General features: G+C 45.1%; 1 protein-coding gene across 1 annotated transcript in view; it reads left to right on the top strand.

Annotated features, from left to right (window-relative positions):
• The window catches only part of LOC143998134 (uncharacterized), a 56,344-nt gene extending 39,373 nt beyond the window's left edge, over window positions 1-16,971 (top strand). Inside the window, exon 2 of the mRNA XM_077493876.1 lies at window positions 15,368-16,971. Within this exon, the coding sequence (XP_077350002.1) occupies window positions 15,368-16,971 (1,604 nt within the window). The remainder of the gene's footprint in view (window positions 1-15,367) is intronic.
• The last annotated feature ends 3,127 nt before the right edge of the window (window positions 16,972-20,098 follow it).

Here is a 20,098-nt window from a genome sequence, read left to right as displayed (position 1 = left end):
GAATTCAACACATGTGACCAGTAGACCATGTATATGTATAACTCTATAAACAATTTATTTAATCGAGCACACAGACCTTTCTTCTACCTTTGACTCACTTCCTTGTACAGAAAAAGCACACCGTACTATATGCCCGTACCCTCCTGTTTGAAGAGGTTGAGCGATGTCATATTTTTGGGTACCGCAGCAAGTTTCTGGTATTGGTGCTGCTGTCAGTGCTCTCTATCTCGGTGCTGGTGTCAGTGCTCTCTATCTCGGTGCTGTTGTCAGTGCTCTCTCTCTATCTCGGTGCTGGTGTCAGTGCTCTCTATCTCAGTGCTGGTGTGGTCTCAGTGCTCTCTGTCACGGTGCTGGTGTCAGTGCTCTCTATCTCGGTGCTGGTGTGGTCTCAGTGTTCTCTATCATGGTGCTGGTGTCCGTGCTCTCTATCATGGTGCTGGTGTGGTGTTAGTGCCCTCTAGCTCAGTTCTGGTGTGGTCTTAGTGCTCTCTTTCACAGTGCTAGTGTGGTCTCAGTGCTCTCTATCTCGGTGCTGGTGTGGTCTCAGTGCTCTCTATCACAGCGCTGGTGTCAGTGCTGTCTATCTCGGTGCTGGTGTCAGGGCTCTCTACCTCGGTGCTGGTGTCAGTGCTCTCTACCTCGGTGCTGGTGTCAGTGCTCTCTACCTCGGTGCTGGTGTCAGTGCTCTCTACCTCGGTGCTGGTGTCAGTGCTCTCTGTCTCGGTGCTGGTGTGGTCTCAGTGCTCTCTATCACAGTGCTGGTGTCAGTGCTCTCTATCTCAGTGCTGGTGTCAGTGTTCTCTATCTCGGTGCTGGTGTCAGTGCTCTCTATCTCGGTGCTGGTGTGGTGTCAGTGCTCTCTATCTCGGTGCTGGTGTCAGTGCTCTTGATCACGGTGCTGGTGTCAGTGCTCTCGATCACGGTGCTGGTATCAGTGCTCTAGATCACGGTGCTGGTGTGGTGTCAGTGCTCTCTATCTCGGTGCTGGTGTCAGTGCTCTCTATCTCGGTGCTGGTGTCAGTGCTCTCTATCTTGGTGCTGGTGTGGTCTCAGTACTCTCTATCACGGTGCTGGTGTCAGTTCTCTCTATCTCGGTGCTGGTGTCAGTGCTCAGTCTCTATCGTGGTGCTGGTGTCAGTGTTCTATCTCAGTGCTGGTGTCAGTGAGGGCGATAGCAGCGGAGAAGCCAATCAGCAGGCAGGGTCAGCACCATGGCTGAAGATCAGCACTGGACTGGCACCTCCGGACCACTGCAGTGGAGCCCTGCATAGGTAGGGGTAAGGGCTGGGCAGAGGGAGGGGCTCAAGTACAGGTTGGCACACTGGCACAGGACTGCGCTGCCCTGACTGTGGCACTGATCATCTCCTGCACCCCCTTCATAGCCTGCCCTGACCCTGGCTCTCCTCCATGGCCTTCATGCGCTCCTGAATTGTAAAATTTCACAGATAAAAAAAGAATTCTTGTCGTTGTCGATCCCAGATTCACTTCATACATGTGTTATGTCAGTGTCCATGTGGTGGGACTATGTATGCACAGCTAGTAAGTATTTTGTGGCTGAAAATATGACCTGGAGGTTTTTAAGGTTCACTGCCATTAAAGTCAATGAGGTCCGCCGCAAACTTTGCGGTTTGCAAACTTTTGGTCGCGTTCGCGAAACATCCCGTCGGAAGTTCGTCCATCACTAGTGGTGTCACTCTGCCTGACTAACACGGGTCTACCAGGTGGAAGTCTGGGACCTGGTTAGTCTACATTTGCTGGGGGAAGAAATGTCACAGACCCAAAGGAGACAGGGGCTTTTGGAGGGGACTCCTACCCACTACTAATGGAGGAGACTGGGGATTTGTCTGCTTCTCTCGGTCAAAGCATGAAAAAGAGCTCAGTTCCACATCTGATCCCATGGAGAGAGAAGATCATTCTCTAAGGATGGACAACGTGATGAACGCTGAGAGAGAGGTTTGAATTCATTCTCTGAATAAGGACAATAAAGCTTTCCTTCTGGAGTGGATGGAAAGGTGTAATATTAATCTTGTACAGGTTAAATGTCAGAGGGAATATGGTGACCCAACTGCACACTAGGTTGGAGAGGTGGAAGCACCGACACGGGATGCCAGCTGGTCCATAACAACATGTAACTGGACATTATTAATGGTTCACTTTAAGCATTTAAAAAAGAAATCACTGATCCTGGGCCAATGGAATTTAGTGGTACACGTTTCCCAAGGTAGTGCCCCTCCCCCTGTGATATTATTTTTTTGACACCGTCTTGCCAAATTGACTAGAAAATTGGTGTTTTTAATTGGACAGATTTGATTCCCATTAATGTCAGTGGGTGAGGATTCCACATCCAAACTTTTTGAAGTTCACCGAACCCTGCTGAAAAAGAATCCAGGGCAGTTTGGCTGCACCCTACTAGTGTATGTCCAGACTTACCTCCTAACAGTCCCAGATTGCGCTACTTTTTTTTTTTTCAATATGAAACCAAAATCAAGAACACGGGGAACGTGACCTCAAACTAACTGGAGGAAAGTTCAAAACTAATCTTAGAAAGTATTATTTTACTGAAAGGGTAGTTGATGATTGGAATAAACTACCAACAGAGGTAGTGAGACAGTCAATAGTAAATGGCTTCAAACATGCATGGGATAAACATAGATCTATAGACAGACAAAAAAAAGTTAACCAAAAAAAAAAAAAGAAAAACGAATGTGAAAAAAAATGGGCATTCACATGTAAATTGACACGCAATATGCAAATTTGGAAATGATCTGATGGCAGGGCTTGTATATGAATGAGCTATAGTGGATCTTTAATATTCAAATCCTACCTCTGACTCATTCATATGCAAAGCTGTAGGGGGCTATTCCTTCACTCCTCTCACATCCACAGCTGAGGGGAAGACTTTCTGCTGCCACGTCAGTAGACATGTGCAGAATGGAAAAAAATTGTGTTGTTCCATTTTGGATATTATTATTATTATTATTATAATACAGTATTTATATAGCGCCAACAGTTTCAGTGGGCCCTGATCCTTAGAGCTTACAATCTAATTGTCAAGAATTGGGAATTCTAAGGATAATGGGGCAGTTGCTGAGGCTGCTTCCTTGATATCCACACCCAAAAATGTTTGTTGAGGGGACTATTGCGGTACTAAATAAATCATAAAAGACTTTGTTATAAAAAATTACAAATAATTTAATAAGGACAAAAAAATGAAATCCATCAAAAAACTTTCATATTGCTAAAATCATATACACCACAATTTAATAAACTACCAACGGGTAACCCCGTAAGGTTTCTATTGAAGAGGGGTACAGAAACGTTTCCTCTACCGGTTTCGCGGCGAACCGCTTCTTCAGGAGGATAGTCTACAGAGTAAATAAAAATATTTGCAAATAATCAAATAGTAGCGAATCATATAATGACATAACAGAAGAGTTACAGTAATTTAAATAGCGAGGGGATCAGCTCACCAACAAAGGAGGAAGCAGTAGATCACAGGACCCATCGGTTTCCTCCCACGGCAGATGCGGGGGGTTGTAAAGGACTCTTCAAATTTAAACAGATATATATGATATGAGAGTTAAAGTGAGATGAGACATTAACCTATACACACCTAAAGAGCGATATATAGGTGAAAAGGGATGGAAAATAGACTGTGTATAGGGGCTGTAAAAAGAGCCTATAAAAAGGAAGTGCTTGATTGTGCATTCTAAGGTGTCCTAAACAAGCAAAAAATTACCAAAGAAATGTGACCAAATTGGGAAGAAAAGGAAAAAGAAATAAGGAGTCTGGAGAAGGGCAAACCACCACAAAAAATAGGGTAAAAAGGATATAAGTGAAACAAGTGTGAAAGTAAAAGCCAAACATACCGTTTGTGCTATATTATCCAGTGCACACAACCCATGTTCATAGCGGGAGATCAAACAGGGCACCACCATAGTAGCCAAGGAATACAAATGTATAGTGTGCAGGGCAGGTATCACCTACTATATATATATATATATATATATATATATAATCCACTCCCTAAAGGGAGGAATTGGTAAGCATGTATGCACAGGTTGCTGTTGTAGATGGACACCCAGAGGCGGCTCTCTAATTAGGCAGTTTAGGCGTTTGCCTAAGGCCTCGAAATCCGAGGGGCCTCGCAAAAGCCTAATTTGCCCATAGCTCAACATCCCTGGGATCGTCACGCAACTTGTACAATGTCCCAATCTGGAGTGCTGGCGAATCAGAGTCCCGGAATGCCCGCGGGATGCCTTGGTTCCCATGAGCAGCGCTTTGTATGACAGCCGCAAAGTGCCATCTCTCCCTGGCTGACATTCACATACGGAGCTCTGCGCGCTGACCCCGCCCCTCCTCCACCTGCTGTGATGTTTTCCTGGACACAGAGGAGGAGGCAGGGAGGAAGGACAGCCACGCAGCTCTGCCGGGACAGCGCTGATCTGAGGTCATTTTTAATAGACTAAAAGTGAGACTTACGGGGGGGGGGGGGGGGGGTTAAACATGCATTACACTTGGATTTGTTTGTATATCCACTTGGAGAGGATATATGGGCACTTTAGGATTGTAGAAGACTTGGTGCTACAAGGGGGGATGGATATGAAATCCACTCCCCTCACCCCCCAGCACAAGTCTTTCCCCTTCTCAAGGAACCACCCCCTGCAAGTGTTCGATGGATGCTGCAGCAAAGTGAGTTTGCTTGTCATTACCAATCTCTGACCATCTCCTGTTTGTATCTCTGCAACCTCTGACCATCTCCTGATTCTATGTCTGCAACCTCTGACCATCTCCTGTTTGTATCTCTGCAACCTCTGACCATCTCCTGATTCTATGTCTGCAACCTCTGACCGTCTCCTGTTTTTATCTCTGCGACCTCTGACCATCTCCTGTTTTTATCTCTGCGACCTCTGACCGTCTCCTGTTTTTATCTCTGCAATCTCTGAGCGTCTCCTGTTTTTATCCCTGCAATCTCTGACCGTCTCCTGTTTTTATCTCTGCGACCTCTGACCATCTCCTGTTTTTATCTCTGCGACCTCTGACCATCTCCTGTTTTTATCTCTGCGACCTCTGACCGTCTCCTGTTTTTATCTCTGCAATCTCTGAGCGTCTCCTGTTTTTATCCCTGCAATCTCTGACCGTCTCCTGTTTTTATCTCTGCGACCTCTGACCATCTCCTGTTTTTATCTCTGCGACCTCTGACCATCTCCTGTTTTTATCTCTGCGACCTCTGACCATCTCCTGTTTTTATCTCTGCGACCTCTGACCGTCTCCTGTTTTTATCTCTGCAATCTCTGAGCGTCTCCTGTTTTTATCCCTGCAATCTCTGACCGTCTCCTGTTTCTATGTTTGCAACCTCTGACCATCTCCTGTTTTTATCTCAGCAACCTCTAACCATCTCCTGTTTTTATCTCTGCGACCTCTGACTATCTCCTGTTTTTATCTCTGCGACCTCTGACCATCTCCTATTTTTATCTCTGCGACCTCTGACCATCTACTGTTTATATCTCTGCAATCTCTGAGCGTCTCATGTTTTTATCCCTGCAATCTCTGACCGTCTCCTGTTTCTATGTTTGCAACCTCTGACCATCTCCTGTTTTTACCTCTGCAATCTCTGACCATCTCCTGTTTTTATCTCTGCAATCACTGACCATCTCCTGTTTCTATGTCTGCAACCTCTGACCGTCTCCTGTTTTTACCTCTGCAATCTCTGACCATCTCCTGTTTTTATCTCTGCAATCTCTGACCATCTCCTGTTTTTATCTCTGCAATCTCTGACCATCTCCTGTTTTTATCCCTGCAATCTCTGACCGTCTCCTGTTTCTATGTTTGCAACCTCTGACCATCTCCTGTTTTTATCTCAGCAACCTCTAACCATCTCCTGTTTCTATGTCTGCAACCTCTGACCATCTCCTGTTTTTATCTCTGCGACCTCTGACCATCTACTGTTTTTATCTCTGCAATCTCTGAGCGTCTCCTGTTTTTATCCCTGCAATCTCTGACCGTCTCCTGTTTCTATGTTTGCAATCTCTGACCGTCTCCTGTTTCTATGTTTGCAACCTCTGACCATCTCCTGTTTTTACCTCTGCAATCTCTGACCATCTCCTGTTTTTATCTCTGCAATCTCTGACCGTCTCCTGTTTTTATCTCTGCAATCTCTGTCCGTCTCCTGTTTTTATGTGTGCAGTCTCTGACCATCTCCTGTATCATGCCTGCATTCTCTGACCATCTCCTGCATCATGTCTGCAGTCTCTGACCATCTCTTGTATCATGTCCGCAGTTTCTGACCATCTATTGTATAATTTCTGCAGTCTCTGATCATCTCTTGTATCATGTCTGCAGTCTCTGACCATCTCTTGTATCATGTGTGCAGTCTCTGACCATCTCTTGTATCATGTCCGCAGTTTCTGACCATCTCTTGTATCATGTCCGCAGTTTCTGACCATCTATTGTATAATTTCTGCAGTCTCTAACCATCTCTTGTATCATGTCTGCAGTCTCTGACCATCTCTTGTATCATGTCTGCAGTCTCTGACCATCTCTTGTATCTTGTCCACAGTTTCTGACCACCTATTGTATAATTTCCGCAGTCTCTGACCATCTCTTGAATCCTGTCTGCAGTCTCTGACCATCTCTTGTATCGTGTGCAGTCTCTGACCATCTCTTGTATCATGTCTGCAGTCTCTGACCATCTCTTGCATCATGTCTGCAGTCTCTGACCATCTCTTGCATCATGTCTGCAGTCTCTGATCATCTCTTGTATCATGTCCGAAGTTTCTGACCATCTCTTGTATCATGTCTGCAGTCTCTGACCATCTATGTGTGCAGTCTCTGACCATCTCTTGTATCATGTCTGCAGTCTCTGACCATCTCTTGTATCGTGTGCAGTCTCTGACCATCTCTTGTATCATGTCTGCAGTCTCTGACCATCTCTTGTATCATATTTACAGTCTCTGACCATCTCTTGTATCATATCTGCAGTCTCTGACCATCTCTTGTATCATATTTGCAGTCTCTGACCATCTCTTGTAGCATGTCCGAAGTTTCTGACCATCTATTGTATAATTTCTGCAGTCTCTGACCATCTCTTGTATCATGTCCGCAGTTTCTGACCATCTCTTGTATCATGTCCGCAGTTTCTGACCATCTCTTGTATCATGTCCGCAGTTTCTGGCCATCTATTGTATAATTTCTGCAGTCTCTGATTATCTCTTGTATCATGTCTGCAGTCTCTGACCATCTCTTGTATCATGTGTGCAGTCTCTGACCATCTCTTGTATCATGTGTGCAGTCGCTGACCATCTCTTGTATCATGTCCGCAGTTTCTGACCATCTCTTGTATCATGTGTGCAGTCTCTGACCATCTCTTGTATCATGTGTGCAGTCTCTGACCATCTCTTGTATCATGTGTGCAGTCGCTGACCATCTCTTGTATCATGTCCGCAGTTTCTGACCATCTCTTGTATCATGTCCGCAGTTTCTGGCCATCTATTGTATAATTTCTGCAGTCTCTGATTATCTCTTGTATCATGTCTGCAGTCTCTGACCATCTCTTGTATCATGTGTGCAGTCTCTGACCATCTCTTGTATCATGTGTGCAGTCGCTGACCATCTCTTGTATCATGTCCGCAGTTTCTGACCATCTCTTGTATCATGTCCGCAGTTTCTGGCCATCTATTGTATAATTTCTGCAGTCTCTGATCATCTCTTGTATCATGTCTGCAGTCTCTGACCGTCTCTTGTATCATGTGTGCAGTCTCTGACCATCTCTTGTATCATGTGTGCAGTCTCTGACCATCTCTTGTATCATGTGTGCAGTCTCTGACCATCTCTTGTATCATGTGTGCAGTCTCTGACCATCTCTTGTATCATGTGTGCAGTTGCTGACCATCTCTTGTATCATGTCCGCAGTTTCTGACCATCTCTTGTATCATGTCCGCAGTTTCTGGCCATCTATTGTATAATTTCTGCAGTCTCTGATCATCTCTTGTATCATGTCTGCAGTCTCTGACCATCTCTTGAATCATGTCTGCACAGTCTCTGACCATCTTCTTTATTGTGCATTCTGCAAAGGAGTCAAGAGCTGGAGCGCTGCTAGGATGGGGGTCACAAGAGGAGTTTGACTTGTGTAGACTGTGTAGAGGATAATAGAGGATGAAACTAGAGCCACCAAGCCGGAGCCCAGAGAGGACTGTCTGGCTGAGCCCTGCACCAGTGAACCTGAGAGGACGTCAGTGACAGGATAGTCTGATGAGGGTCAGTGATGTAAGGTGGAGTGAATACAGTAAGGTAAGGAGGCACTGATATAAAGGTTCCCCCTTATATTAGTAACCTCCCCTTCACCTTAGTGTATTAACTCTGTGGTCTGTGGTCACCAGCGTATCCCCCACATTGGCGTTCTCATTTTAAATGCAAGTTGGAACTCCAGGGACCCTGATAAAAAGGGGAACTCTGATGTAAATGGGAATGCTGTTCACTCTGATATAAGGTGATCTCTAGTCACCAGAGCCCACCGTACTTTAAAGTTCCCCCTTACTCCAGTCTGCAGCATTCCCCTTACATCAAATTTCCCCTTGCACTGTAAGGGGGAATCCTGTTGCAGACTCTGATGTAAGGCGGAACTCTGTGCTGGGTTATATTAACCTGAGCTTCATGTGAATGAAGAAATATGATTTTTGACTTTTATTCTACTACTACACATTACTAGTAGTAGCTGCGCAAATTGTATTTATATTTGTGTGCATGTAATATATATATATATGTTTAATGATTTTGCTTGAGAAAATTCTAGAAACTGTGAAATTATAGTTCATAGCGTTTAAGGCTCTTATTATATACAATTTATACAGTTAATTTTTATTGCTTGAATTATTTTTCCCATTATGGGCGTGAGTGGGGCCTCATGTCTAGGTTTTGCCTAAGGCCTCACAAAGCCTAGAGCCGCCTCTGTGGACACCACAGGTGTATTGCAGGTTAGCACACCAGGTAATCATGATAATTAATATGGTAATTCATTAGCCAGGAAACAAACATGAACCTGGGTATTGATTGCCATCTGTGGGGGTACACACAGAGCAATCACTTTAAGCACATATGAAAAAAGGCATAAAGTAAGATAAGACCAGGAGACCTAGGGTACTAGAGGTCCTAGTCATCGGGTACAAAAGCAGCAATACTCTAACCTGTATAGACATGTCCAACAGCGCAACCCGGCATGTGGAGTGCTGAAAACTGCTCAACAGTGGTCTAACACAGACCACTATTTAAGCCCCCAACCCTTCCGGCATCAGCGCACGCCGCTAAACAGCAGCGTCTGACGTCACGGGGGTCCGCCCACCCACACCGCGTGCTCGCACGGCCATGCAACCATCGCGCACGCTGATGCGGACGCACTGTGCATGGATGTGCGCACAGCGCATGTGCGTGCCGGAGGGGCCCATGGACCAAAAGGTCCGGGCGCATCCAGCACAAGAAGGACCCAAAATAAGGGACCCACCAGGGCGAGCGCACATCTGCCAGACAGGAGAACACAACAAGGGATCCAAGAAAAGACCCAAGCTTCCCCCTGGGGGAGCGGATCTCCTTTACAGCAACACTATTCACAAAATACAAAAATAATATATAAACAATAATACTACAAACATCGTATAATCAAGGTAATAATGTAATAAACAAAGCATGGGAACAACCATACTTCAGTGTCACCACTGGCTACTATGGTATTGCCCTGTTCGATCTCCCGCTATGAACATGGGTGGTGTGCACTGGATAATATAGCACAAACTGTATGTTTGGCTTTTACTTACACACTTGTTTCACTTATATCCTTTTTACCCTATTTTTTGTGGTGGTTTGCCCTTCTCCACAGACTCCTTATTTCTTTTTCCTTTTCTTCCCAATTTGGTCACATTTCTTTGGTAATTTCTTGCTTGTTTAGGACACCTTAGAATGCACAATCAAGCACTTCCTTTTTATAGGCTCTTTTTACAGCCCCTATACTAGGGATGAGCTTCGTGTTGAACATTGGCTGTTCGTCCGTTCGGCGAAATCCGAACACTTGGTCCATTCGCGTCAAAATTCGTGTGGCGCTCACGGCCCACAATGCACTGCGATGGCGCAGTGCATCGCTGGCTCATGATTAGCCAAGCATGCCCTGTGACCCCGCATGCTTGGCCAATCGCAGCGCCAGCAGCGAGGAGAGCCATGATTGGCCACAGGCAGGATGCCTGTGGCCAATCATAGCTCAGGCTGTGTAGTGCACGCCCCACACTATATAAGGCCGCCATTGAGGTGGCCTTGTGTAGTGTGTTGGCATCTGAAGCAGTGGGTGTACTGTGTACCTTCAACACAGTACACACCGATCGTTTTTGGCAGATTTCCTATCTTGCTCTTGTGTAGTGGTTATTGTCTGTGCCCTGACCGCAGTATACACCACTATATTCACCTCACCTATATAGCTAGTGATCTAGCTTTAATAATAGAGCTTGCAGTCAGTAGTGTTAGGAGATAGTGCGTGCTGTCTGCATGCTCTGTACCCAGTACATACCACTATATCCACCTACATTGCTGTTCTCTATTTGAGCCCACTTGCCATCTGCAGGAGTTATTGGAAGTTGTGTGTGCTTCCAGCACAGCACAGTATACATCTGTATATACCCCTTTATCTCTGCTGTTTTCTGGTTATTGTCTGCGTGCCCTGACCGCAGTATACACCGCGATATTCACCTCAGCCTAAGGCCCAATTTTTCTGCCCCTGTTTAACAGGGACGTTTAAGTACAATTTTTGATGCAATGCTTTGCAGCAGGGCTAATTCCAACAAAAAAAACTAGAGTATATGGAAGAGGTTGCAGTGTGGTGGCACCAGCACCAATGCCTAAGGCCAAATTTTTCTGCCCCTGTTTAACAGGGACATGTAATTACAATTCTTGATATAATATTTCACAGGAGGGCCCCTTCCTGTGCCCACCCAGAGTAACTGTGAGGACTTATAGTGTTGTGGCACCAGCACCACAACCACCAAAGGTCAATTTTTCTACCACTGTTCAACAATGGCATGTAATTACAATTCTTGATATAATCGTTCACAGCAGGGCGCTCCAGCGCCCACCAAGAGTCACTTTCAGGGCTTACAATGTTGTGGCAAAACCAACACCTTGTTCCGCCATTTCTGCAGAGCATATAGGGCAGGCCCCTACTTTCAAACATCCAACTTACAAACATCTCCTACTTGCAAACGGAAGGAGACAACAGCAAGTGAGATGAAAAAAGATGGACGACAAAACAAATTATACAGGGGTGATAACCCTTCCCTATGTTTTCCAAAAAGCTTAAAAATATTTTTTTTGACTGGAGCTACACTTTAAAAATGTACCGGTTGAAAATTACAAACAGATTCAACTTAACACAACAAACCTACACAGTCCCTGTCTTGTTTGCACCGCCTGTATACTGCTGTTCTGAGTATATAGGGCCTGGGGGCCACACGCATTTCCTTTTTTTTAATATGGGTACGGGGTTCCCCTTAATATGCGTACAAGACCCAAATAGGCTGGTAATGGGCAGGGAGGGCTACCCATGCCATTTTTCTGAATGATTTTCAACCATATTGCAGGAACCAGATATAACATTAAAACCGCAAGCAGTTTTAAATGATGTTATTTCCGTTTAATGTCATTTTGTGCAGGGACTGTTCTAAACACGGGAAACACGTGGCACTTCACAGGCATACTACAGACACCCACCAGGCACCATATTTAAAGGAATATTTCACTTTTTTTTTCACTTTCATTGTCAGTAAAATCAATGCGGCCATTTTTAAAAACATTTTAGGCATTGACCCATGTCCCCTGGGGCAGGAGCCAGGTCCCCAAACCCTTTTTAGGACAGTATCTTGCATATTAGCCGTTAAAATTAGCACTTTCCATTTCGAACGTTCGAGTCCCATAGACTTCAATGGGGTTCTAACGTTCGTAACGAACGTGGGGTCCGTTCGAAAGTTCTGGTACGAACCGAACCGGGGGGTGTTCGGCTCATCCCTACCCTATACACAGTCTATTTTCCATCCCTTTTCACCTATATATCGCTCTTTAGGTGTGTATAGGTTAATGTCTCATCTCACTTTAACTCTCATATCATATATATCTGTTTAAATTTGAAGAGTCCTTTACAACCCCCCGCATCTGCCGTGGGAGGAAACCGATGAGTCCTGTGATCTACTGCTTCCTCCTTTGTTGGTGAGCTGATCCCCTCGCTATTTAAATTACTGTAACTCTTCTGTTATGTCATTATATGATTCGCTGCTATTTGATTATTTGGAAATATTTTTATTTACTCTGTAGACTATCCTCCTGAAGAAGCGGTTCACCGCGAAACCGGTAGAGGAAACGTTTTTATACCCCTCTTCAATAGAAACCTTATGAGGTTACCCGTCGGTAGTTTACTAAATTATGGTGTATATGATTTTAGCAATATGAAAGTTTTGATGGATTTCATTTTTTTGTCCTTATTAAATTATTTGTAATTTTTTATAACAAAGTCTTTTATGATTTATTTAGTACCGCAATAGTCCCCTCAACAAACATTTTTGGGTGTGGCTATCAAGGGAGCAGCCTCAGCAACTGCCCCGATATCCTTAGAATTCCCAATTCTTGACAATTATCAATTGGGATGATGGTACTGTTATATGTATTACGTATATTTTGTATTTGAGGCTATATTCAGTCTATAGCTTACAATCTAAGAGGGAAGGTTGAGAGATAACAGTGGGGGATGGGCTGACGGAGAAGATAAACATACAGCTGTTAGGTGGGGGGCACATAGACTTCTCTGAAGAGATGAATTTTAAGGGAATCGTCTGAAAGTGGACAAAGTAGGAGAAATTTGGACAGATTGGGGTAGAGCATTCTAGAGGATGGGAGAGGCTCTGGAGAAGTCCTGAAGGCGAGCATGGGATGAGGTGACGAGGGAGTTTGGGAACCGGAGGTCTTATGAGGAGAGAAGAGAACGATTTGGTTGGTATTTTGAGACCAGGTTAGTGATGTAGCTGAGGGGCAGGTTGTGGGTGGCTTTGTAAGTTATAGTTTGTATCTTGAATTGAATTAATTGGCTGAGTGGCGGCCAATGGAGGGATTGGCAGAGGGGTACAGCAGATGCTGAGCGGTTTGTGAGGTGGATGAGCCTGGCAGCAACGTTCATGATGGACTGAAAGGGGGATAGTCTACTACACTTGATTTTAGCCAAAAGGCTGAGAAGAAGCCTAGACAGGTAAGTACCCTAATATTAAAGGGGTTGTAAACCCTCCTGGTTTTTCACCTCAATGCATTCTATCCATTGAGGTAAAAAAACCTAGTGTTTGTAGTGCACCAGACCCCCAGACCCCCCATTTTACTCACCTGAGCCAGTTTGTTTTCACTCGGGAGATGCGCACACCCTCTTTGGCTGATGTCTTGGCTCTTGATTGAAAATAGATTGATAGCAGCGTAGCCATTGGCTCCCACTGCTGTCAATCAAATTCAATAACGCGGGTGGCGCCAAGTCCTGCTATCTGTGTCTACGGACGGTCCCCTGAAGGAGAGTGCTTCTCCAAAGGGTCACTTGTTGTGAGGAGGAGCCAGGAGCGCCATGGAGGGACCCCAGAAGAGGAGGATCGGGGGCCACTCTGTGCAAAAGCAACTGCACAGAGGATGTACCGTATTTATTGGTGTAGAACATGCACTTTCCCCTTAAAATCAGGGGGAAATCGCGGGTGCGTGTTATACGCCGACCCCCACCATTTTGGAGCCTCTGGGCGGCTTTTGGCCTTTCCCGGTGGCTTTCGGCCACTTTCGGCCCTTCCTGGCGGCTTTCGGCCGCCTTTGGCCCTTCTCAGCAGCTTTCGGCTGCCTTCTGCCCTTGTAGGCAGCTTTCGGCTGCCTTCGGCCCTTCCCAGTGGCTTTCAGCCGTCTTCGGCCCTTCCCATCGGTTTTTGGCCACCTTCGGCCCTTCCCGGCGGCTTTCGGCTGCCTTCAGCCCTTCCTGGCGGCCTTCGGCCCTTCCTGGCGGCTTTCGGCTGCCTTCGGCCCTTCCTGGCGGCCTTCGGCCCTTCCTGGCGGCTTTCGGCCGCCTTCGGCCCTTCTCATCGGCTTTTGGCCGCCTTCGGCCCTTCTCAGCGGCTTTCGGCTGCCCTCTGCCCTTGTAGGCGGCTTTCGGCTGCCTTCGGCCCTTCCCAGCAGCTTTCAGCCACCTTCGGCCCTTCCCAGTGTCTTTCAGCCGCCTTCGGCCCTTCCCATCGGCTTTTGGCCGCCTTCGGCCCTTCCCGGTGGCTTTCGGCTGCCTTCAGCCCTTCCCGGCGGCTTTCGGCTGCCTTCGGCCCTTCCTGGTGGCCTTCGGCCCTTCCCGGTGGCTTTCGGCTGCCTTCAGCCCTTCTCGGCGGCTTTCGGCTGCCTTCGGCCATTCTTGGCGGCTTTCAGGTGCCTTCGGCCCTTCTCAGCGGCTTTCTGCCGCCTTTGGCTCTTCTCATCCGCTTTCCTCCGCTGAGAATGGCCAAGAACGGCCATAAGCCGCCGAGAAGGGCTGAAGGCGGCCGAAAGCCAATAAGAACGGCCGAAGGCGGCTGAGAACTACCGAGCGCAGCCAAGATACACAGGACATCTCGGCGGCTCAATTTTTAAAAAGGATAGCTAAAAATAAAACAGACAAGGCTGAAAATGACACAGACAAGGAGACAAGGCTGCATTGATGGACAAGGCTACATGACAAAGCTACATATGACACTGACAAGGGTGCAATGAAGGACAAGGCTGCAAATGACGCTGACAAGGCTTCAGATGGACACTGATAAGGCTGCATTGACGGGCATTACGTTTTTTCCTTAAAATTCCCTCCTAAACTTGGGGTGCTTGTTACACGCCAATAAATACGGTAAGTATGACATGTTTGTTATTTTAAAAAGAAAAAAAGGGAACCTTTAGTGTCCATTTAAAACTCAGCAGCTACAGTATTTGTAGCTGCTGACTTTTAATATTTTTTGTAGGGGGGGGAGCTGGAGCTCCTCTTTAATTCATGGGGTGCCCTGGGTACTCCTTTGCAAGGATATATTTAACAGCAGCCCACAGTGGCTACAGTAATGTATTCATTGTTTTATTTTTTTGAGAACATTAATAAAATACAATGTTGCAACTTTGTTGCTTCTGCTGTCCTGCTGACCTATAGGTGTCTGTGACAAGGAAATAGGTTGTTTTTGCTTATTCAGTGCATAGAACGTGGTAGGGCTTTGCCCATCTCACCATAACTTGTCTGCTTGTGCCCTTGTATGATATTCAGTGTTTGGTGACTTGTTGTAGTGATCATATAAAGATATTAATAACTGTGTGGATGTGGATTTTGTAGGTACTGAACGCGGCCTTTCTACGGTAGAAGATCGTAAAAGGTCTCTACTGGAGAAACTGAACAAATTAACGAGCAGCACAGAGAAGGTTGGATCTCTGACCATTTACAAGAGGAAAATAGAACAGCAGAGTAAAGAGGAATTTAAAACACTGCAGCTCAATAAGAAAACTAATGTGATCATGATGGTTGGTGAAACCGGATCCGGTAAAACAACCCTGATTAATGCTATGATCAACTACATCTTTGGTGTGGAGTGGAAGGATGATCACCGGTTCCAGCTAATTGAAGAGAGTAGTGAGAAGAGTCAAGCCCACAGCCAAACATCGAGTATCACCACGTACCAGATCCACCATGAAGATGGCTTCCGAATCCCGTACCCCATAACCATCATTGACACTCCGGGGTTTGGAGACACCAGAGGGATGGATCATGATGAGAAAATCATGCGGAAGATACGAGAATTTTTTTTGAAATGCGAATTCACGGAAATTGATGCGATTTGTTTTGTGGTTCAGTCATCTTTGGCACGGTTAACTCCAACACAGAAGTACATCTATGACAACATTTTATCCATTTTTGGAAAAGACATCAAGGATAATATAGTCTTCTTCACCACCTTCGCTGATGTCCAGGAACCGAGCGTTCTCTCAGTAATTACTGAGGCTGATGTTCCCTGTGCAAAATCTAAAGATGGAAAACCTGTGTATTTTATGGTCAATAACGGCATGCTGTACACTGATAACAACCCTGATAAAGTTGGTAAACGTGTCTACAAGACTCAGGAAATGCAGTGGGAAATGGCAATGGAAAGCATTGAGGAATTTTTTTTACAATATTTGCCTGGATTAGCCAGTAAAGATTTAACTTTAACAAAGGAAGTTCTAGTAAAAAGAAATGCTTTGGAGATAACTTTGGATGGACTTGGCCGAAACATTGAGATGGTGACCGGGAAACAGCAGGAATTGGAGCAAACCAAGAGAGTTCTGAATGAAAACAGGGCGGAGGTTAAAAAGAATGAGAATTTCGAGTATGAAGTGACGGAAACTGTAAGAAGAAAGGTAGACTCATCCAAATACTCAATCAACTGCCGGGAGTGCAGCTCTACATGTCACCAAGACTGCCCCGTGGCTGCTGACTACCCGGTTTATTTATGTGAAGTTTTTAATTGGAGGGGAATTTGTCGTGTGTGTAAACATGGCACCAAAACACACCTTTCAGAAAAGTCTTACTGGAAAACTTGTGTTGAAATCAAAAAGAAGACTTATTTTGATATTAAAGAAAAATATGAAAAAGTAGGGAAGAAGGTGCTGGATCTAGAAGAGGTTTTATTTAAATTGAAGGAAGACATTGAGAAGGCAGAGGATAAGGTACGGGAACTTACTGGGAAGATTGCTGAGATCCTCCAACGTCTCCAGAAGATCGCCTTAAAAACAAATCCGATGTCTGCTGTGGATTACATAAAGCTGCTCATCGAAAAAGAGAAGCGGGAAGGAAAGACTGGATTTTTGGAGAGAATTAAAACAATGGAAGAAAGCATTAAAAAATATGGAAATGTCAGTAAAATATGGAATGGCCAAACTGAAAAAAATAAGGTGCCTTTGTAAATCTTGTTGGTCCCAATTATTGTTTTTTTTTATTAAGCAGTTCCCCAATACCTCCCATCTCACCCATTTTTATATATGATAGAGAACAATACCCGTGTGTGCCTCACGCTACTCGTTGTTTTCCTTTTTTTACCCATCCATACCATAGAACATGTGATAATTAGTGAATACATAGACAGACCCATTTGGAATTTCAGCATGTTTTCTGCTATTGTCATGTGGGAGCCAATAAAATTATATCTGATATTACATAGTTACATAGTAGGTGAGGTTGAAAAAAGACACAAGTCCATCAAGTCCAACCTATGTGTGTGATTATATGTCAGTATTACATTGTATACCCCTGTATGTTGTGGTCATTCAGGTGCTTATTTTTTATTAAAACCATCAATGTCCCCTCCTGAGACCACCGCCTGTGGAAGGGAATTCCACATGCTTGCCGCTCTTACAGTAAAGAACCCTCTATGTAGTTTAGGATTAAACCTCTCTTCTAATTTTAGTGAGTGGCCACGCGTTCTTCAGTCACTAAAAAAACGGTTTTATCTGAGTTTCAAAGTAAAGCATTGTTGTGTCTATAAGAGAACTTATCATCATTTGGATAATCCAAGCATTCGGTCCATCATGATTGCTGCTGCCAGACTCATCCACCTTACCAACGGCTCAGTGTCCTCCATTCCTCTCCGCCAATCCCGCCACTGGTCTCCATTCATTGTCCTCCACCCCTCTCTGCCAATCCCTCCACTGGTCTCCATTCAGTATCCTCCACCCCTCTCCTCCAATCCCTTCACTGGTCTCCATTCAGTGTCCTCAACCCCTCTCCACCAATCCCTCAACTGGTCTCCATTCAATATCCTCCACCCCTCTCCTCCAATCCCTCCACTGGTCTGCATTCAGTGTCCTCCACCCCTCTCTGCCAATCCTTCCACTGGTCTCCATTCAGTATCCTCCACTCCTCTCCACCAATCCCTCCACTGGTCTCCATTCAGTATCCTCCACCGCTCTCCACCAATCCCTCCACTGGTCTCCATTCAGTATCCTCCACCCCTCTCCACCAATCCCTCCACTGGTCTCCATTCAGTGTCCTCCACCCCTCTCCACCAATCCCTCCATTGGCTTCTGCTCAGCCAACAAGTGAAATTCAATATACGAACAATAACTTATAAAGCCATGCACAACATGGCCGCCAGCTTCATCACTAATCTAGTATCAGAATATTAACCAAATTGTTCTCTTCATTCCTCCCAAAATCTCTAGCTCTCTCATTGCCTGCTCCAATGCTCGCCCCCAGGACTTCTCCAGAGCCTCTCCTATCCTATGGAATTCCTTAACTCAATCTGTCTGACTATCTCCTACTCTATCCACTTTTAGACGTTCCCTGAAAACTCATCTCTTCAGGGAAGCCTACCCAGCCCCCACCTAACAACTACATTTATTTTCTCCATCAGCCCACCCCCCACAGTTATATCCTTTTGTATCGCTTGACCCTCTTTTAGATTGTAAGCTCTAACGAGCTGAGCCCTCTGATCCCTCCTGTATTGAATTGTAAGTGTACTGTCTGCCTTCATGTTGTAAAGCGCTGTTGGTGCTTTATAAATGTTGTATAATAAACATAATATTAGGGTATTCATAGATACAGTAAGTTATTTAAACTGTCCTGGAAATATACAATGTAAGCTTTGCTCTATGTTTGAATTTACAGTGGGGCAAAAATGTATTTAGTCAGCCACCAATTGTGCAAGTTCTCCCACTTAAAAAGATGAGAGCGGCCTGTAATTGTCATCATAGGTATCACCTCAACTATGAGAGACAAACTGGAAACAAATCCAGCCAATCACATTGTCTGATTTTTGAACAAATTTATTTGCAAATTATGGTGAAAATACGTATTTGGTCAATATCAAAAGTTCATCTCAATACTTTGTTATATATCCTTTGTTGGCAATGACTGAGGTCAGACGTTTTCTGTAGGTCTTCACAAGGTTGTCTCACACTGTTGCTGGTATGGTGGCCTCCATGTCCTCCATGCAGATCTCCTCTAGAGCGGTGATGTTTTGGGGCTGTCACTGGGCAACACGGACTTTCAACTCCCTCCAAAGGTTTTCTATGGGGTTGAGATCTGGAGACTGGCGAGGCCACTCCAGGACCTTGAAATGCTTCTTACAAAGCCTCTCTTTCATTGCCCGGGCAGTGTGTTTGGGATCATTGTCATGCTAAAAGACCCAGCTACGTTTCATCTTCAATGCCCTTGCTGATGGTAGGAGGTTTGCACTCAAAATCTCACGATACATGGCCCCAGTCATTCTTTCATGTACACAGATCAATTGTCCTGTTCCCTTTGCAGAGAAACAGCCCCAAAGCATGATGTTTCCACCCCCCATGCTTCACAGTAGGTATGGTGTTCTTTGGTTGCAACTCTACATTCTCTCTCCTCCAAACACGATGAGTTGTGTTTCTACCAAACAGTTCTACTTTGGTTTCATCTGATCATATGACATTCTCCCAATCCTCTTCTGGATCATCCAAATGCTCTCTAGCAAACCTCAGACGGGCCCGGACATGCACTGGCTTAAGCAGGGGGACATGTCTGGCACTGCAGGATCTGAGTCCCTGGCGGCGTAGCGGGTTACTGATGGTAGCCTTTGTTACGTTGGTCCCAGCTCTCTGCAGGTCATTTACTAGGCCTCCCCCCCGTGTGGTTCTGGGATTTTTGACACTGTTCTTGTGATCATTTTGACCCCACGGGGTGAGATCTTGCGTGGAGCCCCAGATCGCGGGAGATTATGTCTTCCATTTTCTAATTATTGCTCCCACAGTTGATTTCTTCACACCAAGTTACTTACCTATTGCAGATTCAGTCTTCCCAACCTGGTTCGGGTCTACAATTTTGTTTCTGGTGTCCTTTGACAGCTCTTTTTTATTTGAAAACCAAATTGTTTCCTCTAGGGAAAGGACTTTAAAGTGGGCTAGGAGGCCAGAAAATTTTACCAAATATAATAAAACATATCATTTTTAATTGTGATACTTAAAATGATAACAACACATACATAATTGACATAGACAGTACATTACACAATTCATATATTTACAAAAAATATGGTATCATCAACAACAGACACAATTGACAATA

The sequence above is a fragment of the Lithobates pipiens genome, unplaced genomic scaffold, assembly GCF_037356315.1.
Source record: "Lithobates pipiens isolate NorthernLeopardFrog02 unplaced genomic scaffold, aLitPip1_a1.2 Scaffold_19, whole genome shotgun sequence".
Classification (NCBI taxonomy): Eukaryota; Metazoa; Chordata; class Amphibia; order Anura; family Ranidae; genus Lithobates; species Lithobates pipiens.
The sequence above is the reverse complement of the archived record's forward strand: the minus strand, read 5'-3'. Positions and strand labels throughout refer to the sequence as shown.